At 37.3% G+C, this 12,839-nt stretch overlaps 1 protein-coding gene across 1 annotated transcript in view; it reads right to left on the bottom strand.

Moving 5' to 3' along the window:
• Positions 1–12,839, bottom strand: part of ACADM (acyl-CoA dehydrogenase medium chain) — a 33,076-nt gene that overhangs the window by 1,858 nt on the left and 18,379 nt on the right. The window contains exons 8-11 of the mRNA XM_011284929.4: positions 9,407–9,515; positions 5,110–5,250; positions 4,434–4,529; positions 414–662 (exon numbers count right to left, since the gene is read on the bottom strand). Coding sequence (XP_011283231.1) covers positions 414–662; positions 4,434–4,529; positions 5,110–5,250; positions 9,407–9,515 — 595 coding nt within the window. The remainder of the gene's footprint in view (positions 1–413; positions 663–4,433; positions 4,530–5,109; positions 5,251–9,406; positions 9,516–12,839) is intronic.

Raw genomic sequence — 12,839 nt, 5'->3', positions numbered from 1 at the left:
CACGCTGAGCATGGTTCTGATCCCACGACCCTGGGATCTTGACCTGAGCTGAAATCAAGAATTGAACATTCAATCAACTGAGCCACCCAAACACCTCTAAAATAATTTTTTTAATTATATGCATATTTCTGGGAGAGCAAAGAGTAGACTACGATTAGCTAGGATGTTAAGCATCAAAGATGCCTGACCCAGACATAAATGTACTTGTCTGTACCATTCACTTTGTTACTTTATTCTCTCTTAAGGCATATACCTAAAAGTAACATTCTTCTGTGTTAGTTTTAAAAACTTCAGCTTACAGCCATGTATGATAGTTTATTTTATTAATGGCACAAAATCCTAAATTAGAAATCTGCTGTCATCTATGAATATTATTTTACCTAAAAAACAACAGAAATCATTTTTGACCTTACCTGATAGATCTTGGCATCCCTCATTAGTTTTTCTACAGGATATTCTGTATTAAATCCACTGCCCCCAAAAATCTGCACAGCATCAGTAGCTAACTGATTTGCAACATCTGCAGCAAATGCCTTTGCTATAGAGGCATAGTAAGTATTTCGGCGACCAGAATCAACCTCCCAAGCTGCTCTCTGGTAACTCAATCTTGCTAGTTCAACTTTCATTGCCATTTCAGCCAGCAAAAATGATATTCCTTGGTGCTAGAATTAAACAGAAAAAAAGTTTAAGGGTATCTGTTAACTAAAAAATCTTTTTTTTAATGTTAATGTATTTCTGAGAGAGCTTGAGCACTCAAGAGGGTGAGGGGCAGGCGGGGGGGGGGGGGGGGGGGGGGGGGGTAGTGGGAAAAGGATCCGAAGCAGGCTTTTCATGGATAGCAGCAAGCCCCATGCAGGGCTTACATTCCAGAAAGGTGAGATCATGACCTGAGCAGAAGATGGATGCTCAACCTACTGAGACACCAGGGCACCCGACTAAAAAAACTTTTTAAACGTTCTCCTGGAACTTTTTTTTTTGTTTTAACTTTAAAACTAATATTAGACTTAGAAAATTACACTCTGCCTCCTCTAATGGTAACATATTGCCTAACCATAATGTAATGATCAACCATTAATATTACTAGGATATTATTCATTAACATTACTAGGGTATAAACTATAAACTTTGTTCAAATTTGGCCAAGTTTTCCACCAATGTCCTTTTTTTTTTTTTTTTTGGTTCAAGGATCCCATCCAAGATTTCAACTGTTATTTCTTCTTAGTCTCCCCCAAGCTGTTAGGATTCTTTAATTTTTCCTTGTCTTTCATGACCTTGGCACTGCTAAAGAACACTGAGTGGTTGTTGTTTTTTTTGTAGAATGTCCCTCAACTTGGGTTTGTTTGATGTTTTCTCAGAGCTGGAATGAAGTTATGCATTTTTGCAAAATACCACGAAAATTATATGTATCCTTTTGGGTATCTGCTGGGACTTTTTTTTTTTTTAATGTATTTATGTATGTATTTTTAAGTAAACTCTATACCCAACATGGGACTTGAACTCACAACCCTGAGATCAAGAGTCACATGCTCTACCGATTGAGCCAGCCACGTGCCCCTGCTGGGACTTTTCAAAGAACATTATTATAGATACAGTGAAAAATAATGTGGCAGTGTATCAGATGCTGACAGAGGAAAGTAAGTGCCATGACAAAGACAAATAAAAGATGCTTCTTAATCTCCCTCTAGTAGAGGTTCATAATCAAAGAGGAGACCTAAGACAAGTACCTTCAATAAGACAGTAAGTGTCCTATGAGTTGTATGGCCACAATGGTATAGGATAGAAATACATCACCATGTACTGATTGGTAAAAATTTCAAACATACTGTATGGTTGAAGCTTTTGAAAAATAAATTCATAGAAACAAAGAATATACAGCAAGACGGTCACTGTAATTATCTCTGGACAATGGGATCATGGAGCAATTTTATTACTCAATTTTACACACACTGTATAACATAAATTATTCCACACTGAACATGGAATGGAACATATGCTTTAAAATAATACATATTAAAAGAAGGCTTATAGGCATTCAGAAACAAAAATACTAAAATGATTAAGAAGATGCTTTCTGTAGTAGGCAACATCAAAATGGGTTTTGAAGACCAAGAGGTTATAAAAACCATACAACTTATGACTGTGTACAGACTAATATGAACCAAAGGTCACAACATACAAAAAACTAAGCTGTTCAATTTCTTATATTTACTGTATTAAAAAACACACACACACACTACTTTAGAATGTGACAAGCTGCTTGAGATTAGCATGGTAATTGAGTCTTAAGAGGAGACAATTATTAATGTAAATAATTCATATGTGGAACAAGGAGAGTAATATCCTCCCTTACTTCTACCTGCCTGATTGTGCCCATTCTTCTAAGCCAATGATTCTTTCAAGTTGTTTTGTTTTTAGTTTTTACTGTTTTTTGAATAGGTAATCCATCCACCAGTTTGAATTTTAACCTTTCTTCCTTCTATCATCCTGCCCTCCCCAACCCCATTTAATTCCCCTTCCTAGAGGTAAACAGATGAACTGTTTTCATCTTCTCAGAGATATTATATACACAGATAAGCAAATACATCCATAGTCTCTCCCTTTTTTACACATATACTTGCCTGCTATGTTGATGGTTCTTCATTTTGCTTTTTTAAAAGTTTTTATTTTTTAATTATTTTTTATTAAAAAAAATTTTTTTTAATGTTTATTTGTGAGAGAGAGACAGATAGAGACAGAGTGTGAGTGGGGGGAGGGACAGACGGAGAGGGAGACACAGGATCTGAAGCAGGGTCCAGGCTCTAAGCTGTCAGCACAGAGCCCAACTCAGAACTCGAACTCATGAACCGTGAGATTATGACCTGAGCCAAAGTCAGACCTTATTCGACTGAGCCACCCAGATGCCCCTTGCTTTTCTTATAAATAAATCTGAGTGCTTTCTATATTAATACATAAAGAGCTTCTTTATCCTTTTTTATAGCTTCAAAGTATTCCACTGTATGGATGATCAACATCTTGGCTGTTTCTACACAATGCTGAAATGAATAAGCTATAGGTATGTTATACTGTCCATATGGAGTATATCTGAAAGATACCTGTCTTATGAAATACAGTTGTAGGATAACCACTGTACTGTGGGCCCAAAATTAGGTACTTTTGATATATAATGCAAAAATATGGTTCATAAAAGTTACACCAAATTATATTTCCACTGGCCATATATAGAAACTTATTTCACCACAGCCTTGGCAACCTGGTGTAAGAGGCACATTCTTCTCTGATGAAAAAATCCCAATGAGTCTCATTCAGTTTGTTTTCAGCCTATGCTTTGAGAAACCCTGTTCTAAATACAACTCAGAATCCCTGTAATGTGTCTGGCCCACCCACAACAGTCTCTCCTCTTGGTTTCTCTAACCCTGTCCATAGCTTTCATTTAGAGATTTAATCTTATATTGCTCTGTATTATTTCTTAATACTTGTTTTAAGATATGTATCATATCTCCATCTCTAAAGTCTCTGAGCACAGAGACTATGTCAAACTTCTTTTCTTTCACAGAAATAGCACATGTAGTGTGCAAAAGAACACACTCTTTAAGTGACTACTTGGGTTCAAATCTTGTTTCCATTATATATGAGGTTGGACGTAATGTTTATACATGTGGTAAATGGGACTAAAAGTTCCCACTCCACAGTACTGTGAAGATTAGATGAGTTAATACATTTAAAACCCTTAGAATAGTGCTTGGAACAGAGAAAGCATCCAGTTATTAGTATTTTAATATAGTAGGTGTTCAATTACTATTTGTTGAATGCATGAAATAGAAGTTCATAGTGGAAATATATCCTAAGTACTAGCAGTATAAGGGTTACCAAAACAAATCCATAGCCTGTGTGGAGCTCACATTCAAGTGAGTTAGGAGAAATAATAAACAAACACATACATGATATAATGTTGAGTGGTGTTAAGAACTATGAAAAAAAAACCAAACAAGTGGGATTAGTATATAGAACGTTGGAGATACTATTTTTCATTGGGTGACTAGGGTAGATTCTCTAGTGAAATGAGTGAGGAAGTAGATTTGGGGGGGGGGGGGGAAGAGTAAAAGTAAATACAAGCAAAAGGCCAGTGTGGTTGATAGAAGCCCACTGTAAGGACTCTGGATTTTAATTTCAGTGTGATTTGAACTCAGATTTTTATCTGAGTGTGAAAATTACCTCTAAAGGCGCCTGGGTGGCTCACTGGGTTAAGCTCAGGTCATGATCTCATGGTTCGTGGGTTTGAGTCACATGGTGGGCTCTGTGCTGATAGCTGGGAGCCTGGAGCCTGCTTCAGATTCTGTGTCTCCCTCTCTCTCGGCCCCTCCCCCACTCACACTGTCTCTCTCTCTCAGAAATAAATAAAAATAAAAAAATTAAAATTAAAAAATAAAAATTACCTCTACAAGCAGCTTTCCAAAAGTTTTCCTCTCCAAGGCATACTTGGTAGCTTCATCCAAAGCCCTTTGTGCTAGTCCCACAGCACCAGCTGCTACCTGTTGGTTTAATATTTTACAAAGCAAAAATTCACGTTGTCTTTAAAACACAGTACAATGGCCATTTGCGTAAATTCTAAGTGAAGGATTATACAAAGAGAAAATGACTATACATTCAGGCCACAAAAGAAGGGATGGGGGAGAACAAGCATTTAAATTTATATTGTATAAATTAAAGGCATTAGTGAGGCACAAGACCATACCCTAGAGACAAGTCATTTCTTCTGTTTAACAAGGGAAAGCTTCTTAGGGGAAATATTCCTACTGAGTAAGGGAAAAGGAAATGAGCACCTATTAGCAGGATGATTAAGTATGGACTGCCTGTCTGTAAATCTAGCAGTGACTACAAAAATTTTGTATTTGCTAAAATAACAGGTGGCAAGACAGTTGAAGAATTCTAAAAAATAAAGAAAAATGACAGTATCTCTCCATCCTTAATAAAAGAAGTAAATATTTAAAAAGAAATGCACACCAGATACACCATGTATAAATAAAACTGAATGTAATGAATAAAAGAAGATCCTAAAAAAAAAAAAAAAAAAGATCCTATAAAGATTATCAGGTCATTGATATTACTTACTGGTGGTCTGGTTTTATCAAAAGCTCCCATTGCAATTTTAAAACCAGCTCCCTCACCAATTAAAACATTTTCTTTAGGCACTTTCACATCTTCAAAGACAATTCCTCTTGTATCTGAACATCGCTGACCCATATTTAATTCCTAATGAGGAAAACAATGTATGTTAAGGAACACTTTTTGAGCTGGCATGAATTTTTGCTTTAACCTGTTTTAGGATTTTCTGCAATTATCTAAAACGGGTTGACAAACAATGGTTTTACGCCTGTTTTGTAAAGAAAGCTTTATTGGAAGAGTCAATACCTATTTGTTTACATATAATCTATGGCTACTTTCTTGATATAGCAGAATTGAGTAGCTAGGACACAGACCTTATGGCACTCAAAGTCTAAAATATTTATAATCTGGATCTTTTTTTACTTTTATTTTTTGAGAGAGAGAGCGTGAATGGGGAGGGGCAGAGAGAGAGGGAGACACAGAATCTGAAGCAGGATCCAGGCTCTGAGCTGTCAGTACAGATGAACTGTGAGATCATGACCTGAGCCGAAATTGGACGCTTAACTGACTGAGCCACCTAGGCGCTTCTATAATATGGATCTTTATAAAAAGTTTGTCAACCCCTAGTCTAAAACAATTGTTCCCCAAACTTTGAAACCAACAATACTCTAAAGGTCTACATGTACGTATTACCTTACAAAGACAAGTTTCATCATGTTTGAAGGCTATCTTTTTTACCATGAATGTCAGCAAAAGCATTTAGCAAACATAATCTGATTTGGGATGTTTAACTTCAGCTTAATAGAGCTAGCAAGCAAAGTAATGTACCAACTTGTTCTTAAAATTAGGTTTACTGAAGTAGAATTTACATACTGGAAAATTCACCCTCTTTAAAATTTCTAACAATTTTGACAAATGCATTATGTATTTGTCAAAATACATAGTAGTGGTATATAGTAGTGGAACCACTACCACAGTCAAGACAGACTATTTCAGCACCCCCCAAAAATTCCCTTGTGCTCCTTTTAAGTCAATACCCTTACTTTAACCCAATCTGAAGCAACCAGTGATCTGATTTCTGTCCATATAAGTTTTCCTTTTCCAGAATATCATAGAAGTAGAATAATAATGAGTAATAAGTGCCTTCTAGGCCTGACTTTTCACTTAGCAGAGTGCTTCTGAGATCCATCCATATTGCTTCTGCTCAGTAATTTATTTCTTTTACTGCTGAGTAGTATTCCACTATATGGATGGATCACATATCCATTATCTGTTCACCAGTTGGACATTCCCCTTCTACTCCAGTTTTTAGCAATTATATAAAGTTGCTACAAACATTTGTGTATAGGCCTTTGTTTTCACTCTTGGATAAATACCTAAGAGTGCTGGGTATGTGGTAAATGAATATTTAACTTTATAAGAAACTACCAAAGTAGCTATATTCCCTCAATTTTTTACTTCAAAAAATTTCAAACCAATAGAAGGCCTATGGGAGTAGTATAACAAATACCTATGTACCCTTTATCTCAATTCACCCATTATTAACATTTTGTCACATTTGCTTTGTTTCTGTGTTTTGTGTGTGTAACTATTAGCATTATTTGCTGAATAGCTGAGAGGGAGTTGCAGATATTGTGACTCTTCTCCTTAAGGAAAAAACATTTTAATCTAATTTTTAATAAGCAGTAATAGAAGCAGGGGAAATGGGAATACATAGCTGTAAACGAGCTCTTTTGCTTGCTTGCTTTAATATTAATCATCCGCTTCTAGGCTTGAAGAAATAGTAACAATAATATACAGTTTTACCAAGAAAGAAACCAACATCTTTCTTTTTTTGTCTTTATAAGTCAATAAACTCTACTGCCTTAGACCCTTACTTAATATAATGAGAAAACACTGTTTATGAAAACAGTTTATCCTGTTTCCCAGACTCACTCCAAACACTAGAGCATTTAAAACCAAAATGCTTGCTGGACTCATCTCAAGCCAGATAATTTCTAAAACAAAAAAAATTTTTAAGTATCAAATTTCACAAATTTGTAAAATGCCAATATATTTCAAAAAAAAAAAGATTTAAGGAGCTTAAGTTTATACAATATAATTATCTATCTCTCTCATTAGAAAGTAAGCTCCCCAAGGGCAGGGATTTTTGTCTGTTTTGATCCATACAGTATCCCCAACACCACAATAGTGCTAAGTATTAACTCAATAGTAAGTATTTATTGAATTAGAGATTTTTTTTTTTAAGTGGGAAAACTGAGAAAAAATTAATGAGACTAGAAACAACATAATACAATGGAAAGTGAGTTTACTACTGAAAAAGGTATAAGCTATTTGGTCCTTCACACTTTCTAGACATGGCCATAAATTTGGCCCTAAGTGGTGGGGTGCCTGGGTGGCTCAGTTGGTTAAGCGCCCGACTTTGGCTCATGTCATGATCTCGTGGTCCGTGAGTTTGAGCCCTGCGTCGGGCTCTGACAGCTCGGAGCCTGGAGCCTGTTTCAGATTCTGTGTCTCCCTCTCTCTCTGACCCTCCCCCGTTCATGATCTGTCTCTGTCTCAAAAATAAATAAACATTAAAAAAAAAAAAAAAGATTGGCCCTAAGTTTTCTAGCAACCATCCCTAAAAAAGAAACATGAATAAAGCATAAATAGCGCCTGGGTGGCTCAGTCGGTTTAGTGTCTGACTTTGGCTCAGGTCATGATCTTGCCATTCATGAGTTCGATCCGTATGTCAGGCTGTGCTGATAGCTCAGAGCGTAAAGCCTGCTTTAGATTCTGTGTCTCCTTCTCTTTCTGCCCCTTGCCCGCTCATTCTCTCTCTCTCTCAAAAATAAATAAACATTAAAAAAAAAATTGCTTGGAAGAAGCACATCCATTCTTATACTTTGTTATATACAACAACCTCACTATAGTTTTATTTATAAAGTGCAGTCTATAATATCTACTCTTAAAATAGAGAAAAATAGTGTCAGCAACCACATTGGGCAAGTTCCTAGGACACCTCAGTAGTGATCTCAACTCCACCTCTGAGTGTGTTACACTAAGTAAATCATTTACTTGGATCTTCGTTTCAATATTCAATAAACAGACTGAAATATCGTGTACGTCTTCCACCTTTAATATTCTACGACCTAAAAGAAAAGTTACCCCTCTTATATATTCTACCATGTTTCCATTTTTTTTTTCCCCCAAATGTTTCCATTTTCAAGAGGCGTGGGTACAACAGAGAGATTCTGATGGCTTTTTTTTTTTTTTAATTTTTTTTTTTTTCAACGTTTATTTTTTTGGGGACAGAGAGAGAGCATGAACGGGGGCGGGGCAGAGAGAGAGGGAGACACAGAATCGGAAACAGGCTCCAGGCTCTGAGCCATCAGCCCAGAGCCCGACGCGGGGCTCGAACTCACGGACCGCGAGATCGTGACCTGGCTGAAGCCGGACGCTTAACCGACTGCGCCACCCAGGTGCCCCCCGTAGGTATTGTTTTAATAAAAAAGGGGCATAATCCCAGTTATCCTAACCTAAAAGGCTGCTGTGAGGAAGGAAAAGAGTGGAAACGTCTTTGGAAATGTCTAAAACTCTATTATTGGGCAGGCCATATAAATGACAGTTTGATTTCTGCTTCATTAACCCTCACAGCTGTTGTTAGCATTCTCTATAGACTGGCACCATGAATGGCCACTTTTTCAAATAATTAATCAAAAGGATTATCCTCAACTTAAAATCTTCAGCAATATATAGACTATTTCACCTGATAACACCAAAACACAGTTTTATTTTTAGGGGTGGGTTAAATAGGTGATGGGGATTAAGGAGTACACTTGTTGTTTTGTTTTGTTTAAATTTTTTTTTAATGTTTATTTATTTTTGAGACAGAGAGAGACAGAGCATGAACGGGGGAGGGTCAGAGAGAGGGAGACACAGAATCTGAAACAGGCTCAGGCTCTGAGCTGTCAGCACAGAGCCCGACGCGGGGCTCAAACTCACGGACCGCGAGATCATGACCTGAACCGAAGTCGGCCGCTTAACCGACTGAGCCACCCAGGCGCCCCTGAGGAGTGCACTTGTGATGAACACAGAGTGATGTACGGAAGTGCTGAATCACTAGATTGTACACCTGAAACTAATATAACACTGTATGTTAACTGGAATTAAAATAAAAACTTAAACAAAAACCAGCTTTATTTTTTTGCAATTTACTACAAAAAAAATGGTTTCAATAAAGGAAACTAAAATAGTAATTTTGAAATGTATACCTAAAATAGTATTTGAAACCTTAATCACTGATAAATATACACTTTACCTTTCTTCCAATCTGCACTCCTGGGGTATCTGCTTCCACAATAAATCCAGTAAAGGCTTTACCAGCAGGAGTCTTAGGATCCGGATCAGAACGAGCCAATAAGAAATACCTAATATATATACATGATATAAATACAATGATAATGACCTCAACAGATAACACACACTGATGGCTGTCTCATTTAATTCCCCCCAAAACCCCAATTATTATTCCCTTGTTTTACAGATGATGAAATAAAGAATCAGAGAGGTGTAGGGGAACCTGGGTGGCTCAGTCAGTTGAGTGTCTGACTTGGCTCCCATCAGGATCTCAGTTTGTTGAATTCGAGCCCCACATCAGACTCGCTGCTGTCAGCACAAGAGCCCACTTTCGATCCTCTGTCTCTCAGCTCCCACTCGTGCACTCCCTCTCTCAAAAATAAATAAAAACATTAAAAAAAAAATTTAGAAGCTTGCTCGAGTCGGATATTCATGATGTGACAGAGCTAGTATTTTAACCCAGGTCTACTTTTTTTTTTTTTTTAATGTTTGTTTATTTTTGAGAGACAGAGATAGAGCATGAGAGGGGGAGGGGTGGAGAGAGAGGGAGACACAGAATCTGAAGCAGGCTCCAGGCTCCCAGCTGTCAGCACAGAGCCTGACGCTGAGCTCGAACTTACAAACTGCGAGACCATGACCTGAGCCTAAGTCAGACGCTTAACTGACTGAGCCACCCAGGTGCCCCAACCCAGGTCTACTTAAATAATATGGTATTTAACTTTATTTAGAAGTATGAGTTACAAGTAAAAATTCCTTGTATTCCTTTTAGATTATGTAATCTAAAAAATAAGTATGTGCTGTGATGGAAATGGTACTTTTTCTTTCCCAAAACTAGTTTCATTATTTAAAGGACAAGCTACCTGGAAAAGAACAATAAATAGGGCTGCCTATGAAAGGAATAATATGAGATGATGACCCCTACATTTTACCTACTATCCTCTTTTTGCAGCAAAATCAGTGTTTTTGTTATACTGAGTTGTTATGAATATTTGCTAGGTTTTCCCTCCAGAAGAATTTTTCCCAGAAAGATTTTCAAATGGAACATGAAGTATGAAAACTAAAACATCCAAATATCCATGTAACCCATGTTCTAAAAAGCCTGATATAGGAGAATTTTTAAAGAATTCCTTAAATACCAAATTTATTTTCTATGCTTAACATTAATAAATTATTCACTCTACAATTTCACTTAATAGTAAAAAAGAGAAACTGTTTTCTAGTTTCACATATTACCTAATTTGTTTTACTACGAATTGTACTTAATGAGTTCTTAAAATTATGAAAACTTTAAAAAAATTTTTTTAATGTTTTATTTTTGAGAGAGGCAGAGCGTGAGTCGGGGAGGGGCAGAGAGGGAGACACAGAATCTGAAGCAAGCTCCAGCCTCAGAGCTGTCAGCACACAGTCTGATGTGGAGCTCGAACCCACGAACCGCGAGATCATGACCTGAGCCTAAGTCAGATGCTTAACCAACTGAGCCACCCAGGAGCCTCAAAATTATGAAAACTTGTAATTGCACTGTTAAATTTCTCTCAATTTGTTAAATTTGAATGGTTTCTTCACTTTTTTATTACTTTTGGATGTTATGAGGACTTTAAAATAATGATCTAGCATTCCTTAGTACTGGACAGTCATAGAGGGGTTATGTTTAAATTAAATAACTTCCCAGTAGGCTCATCTCCAGGAAAAATGTTTACTTGCCAGAAAACTGCACTGCAGAACACGCACACGCATGTGCACACATATATTCTTAATATTTATGTATTTACTTTGAGGGAGAGAGAGTGTAAGAGTGCACAAATGAATGGGGGAGGGGCAGAGAGAGAGGGAGACAGAGAATCCCAAGCAGGCTCTGTGCTGTCAGCCCAGAGCCCAATGCAGGGCTTGATCTCATGAACTGTGAGGTCATGACGTGAGCTGAAATCAAGAGTCAGACACTTAACCAACTGAGCCATTCAGGAGCCCCCAGCACACACATATATTGAATAAGAATTTTTGCAGACAAGGAAAGATAGCCCTTTTGGTTCATTATCCCAATCACCACAGAGTCCTTGTTCTAGGGAAGTCTCTGTCTACATTCTTGCATATTTGTAGTGATGGGTAAATACATTATTTTCCATGACAACCTAACACACATTGGATGGCAATGTTGTTGGAAAGCTTGTCCTTATGTTGAGCTATAGTCTTCATTTTTCTAACCTTTACCCATTAATTCTAAACAGGCTTCCTAAAGCAAATGCACAAGCTTGCTCTTCTTTCTGTGTGACATTATTTCAAAACTTTCAAAAATTTTCTAAATAATCAAACTTAATTCCTTCACTCTTCACAGCACATATTTTCTACATGCTTCCCAATGCAGGATACTTACTTGCTTCTGAATTTATTTCATTTTGTCAATATAGCTCTTAAAATGTATCATACAGAATTGTTACCATTTTTTTCCTCATTTGTGCTAGCTATACTTATATCATTTCAGCAAGAAGTTACATTAGCTTCTTTTTTAAAAAAATTGTTTACTTACTTTTGAGAGAGAGAAAGAGGGAGTGCAAAGGGGGAAGGGGCAGAGAGAGAGGGAGACAGAGGATCCGAAGTGGGCTCTGCACTGACAGCAGAGAGCCTGATGTTGGGCTGAAACTCCCAAACCATAAGATCATGACCTGAGCTGAAATTGGAGGCTTAACTGACTGAGCCACCCAGGCACCCCTAGGTTAGCTTCTTAAAGGCAGATACATCACACTGTTGTTTTCTACTAAAACCACAGTTATCCACTTTACTTTCTTTTTTTTTTCTAAAAGTAATGGTATAAATATGTTCTTCAACATTTTATATTTATACAAGTGATTTTATGATCCTTTGTTGAACTTCATGTCATTATTTTTGGACCTATACATTTGGACCTTTAGATTTCACTACAGTAATACTTTGTCTCCTCTAAAAGATAATCTGAGTTTTAAGATTGCCTTTGCTTATTGTTCAGAACCAGGGAAATGTACCCTACCAATGGTTTTCCTTTTTCCTCAGGAAAACATTTTCAAGGAGGTACTGGTATAGGGTACAGATGTGGAGAAGGACAGAGCCAAGTAGACAGAGCTCTGGCTTTCCTAACCACATTCAGCCAGAGCAGGTGTTTTTGTTCTATTTGCTTTTACAAATTAAACTTCTGAAGAGTTAGTTTGAAGAAATAATTCAAGGCTTAAAAATAGTTTTTAAAAATATTGAACTAGGAGTGCCTGGGTGGCTCAGTCGGTTAAACATCTGACTTCAGCTCAGGTCATGATCTCACGTTTCGTGGGTTAGAGCCCTGCGTTAGGCTCTGTGCTAAGCCTGGAGCCTGGAGCCTGGAGCCTGCAGCCTGCTTCAGATTCTGTGTCTCCCTCTCTCTCTGCCCCTCCCCT

This window comes from Felis catus, chromosome C1 (genome assembly GCF_018350175.1).
Source record: "Felis catus isolate Fca126 chromosome C1, F.catus_Fca126_mat1.0, whole genome shotgun sequence".
NCBI lineage: Eukaryota > Metazoa > Chordata > Mammalia > Carnivora > Felidae > Felis > Felis catus.
Note: the sequence above shows the minus strand (reverse complement) of the source record. Positions and strands in the feature narration are given on the sequence as shown.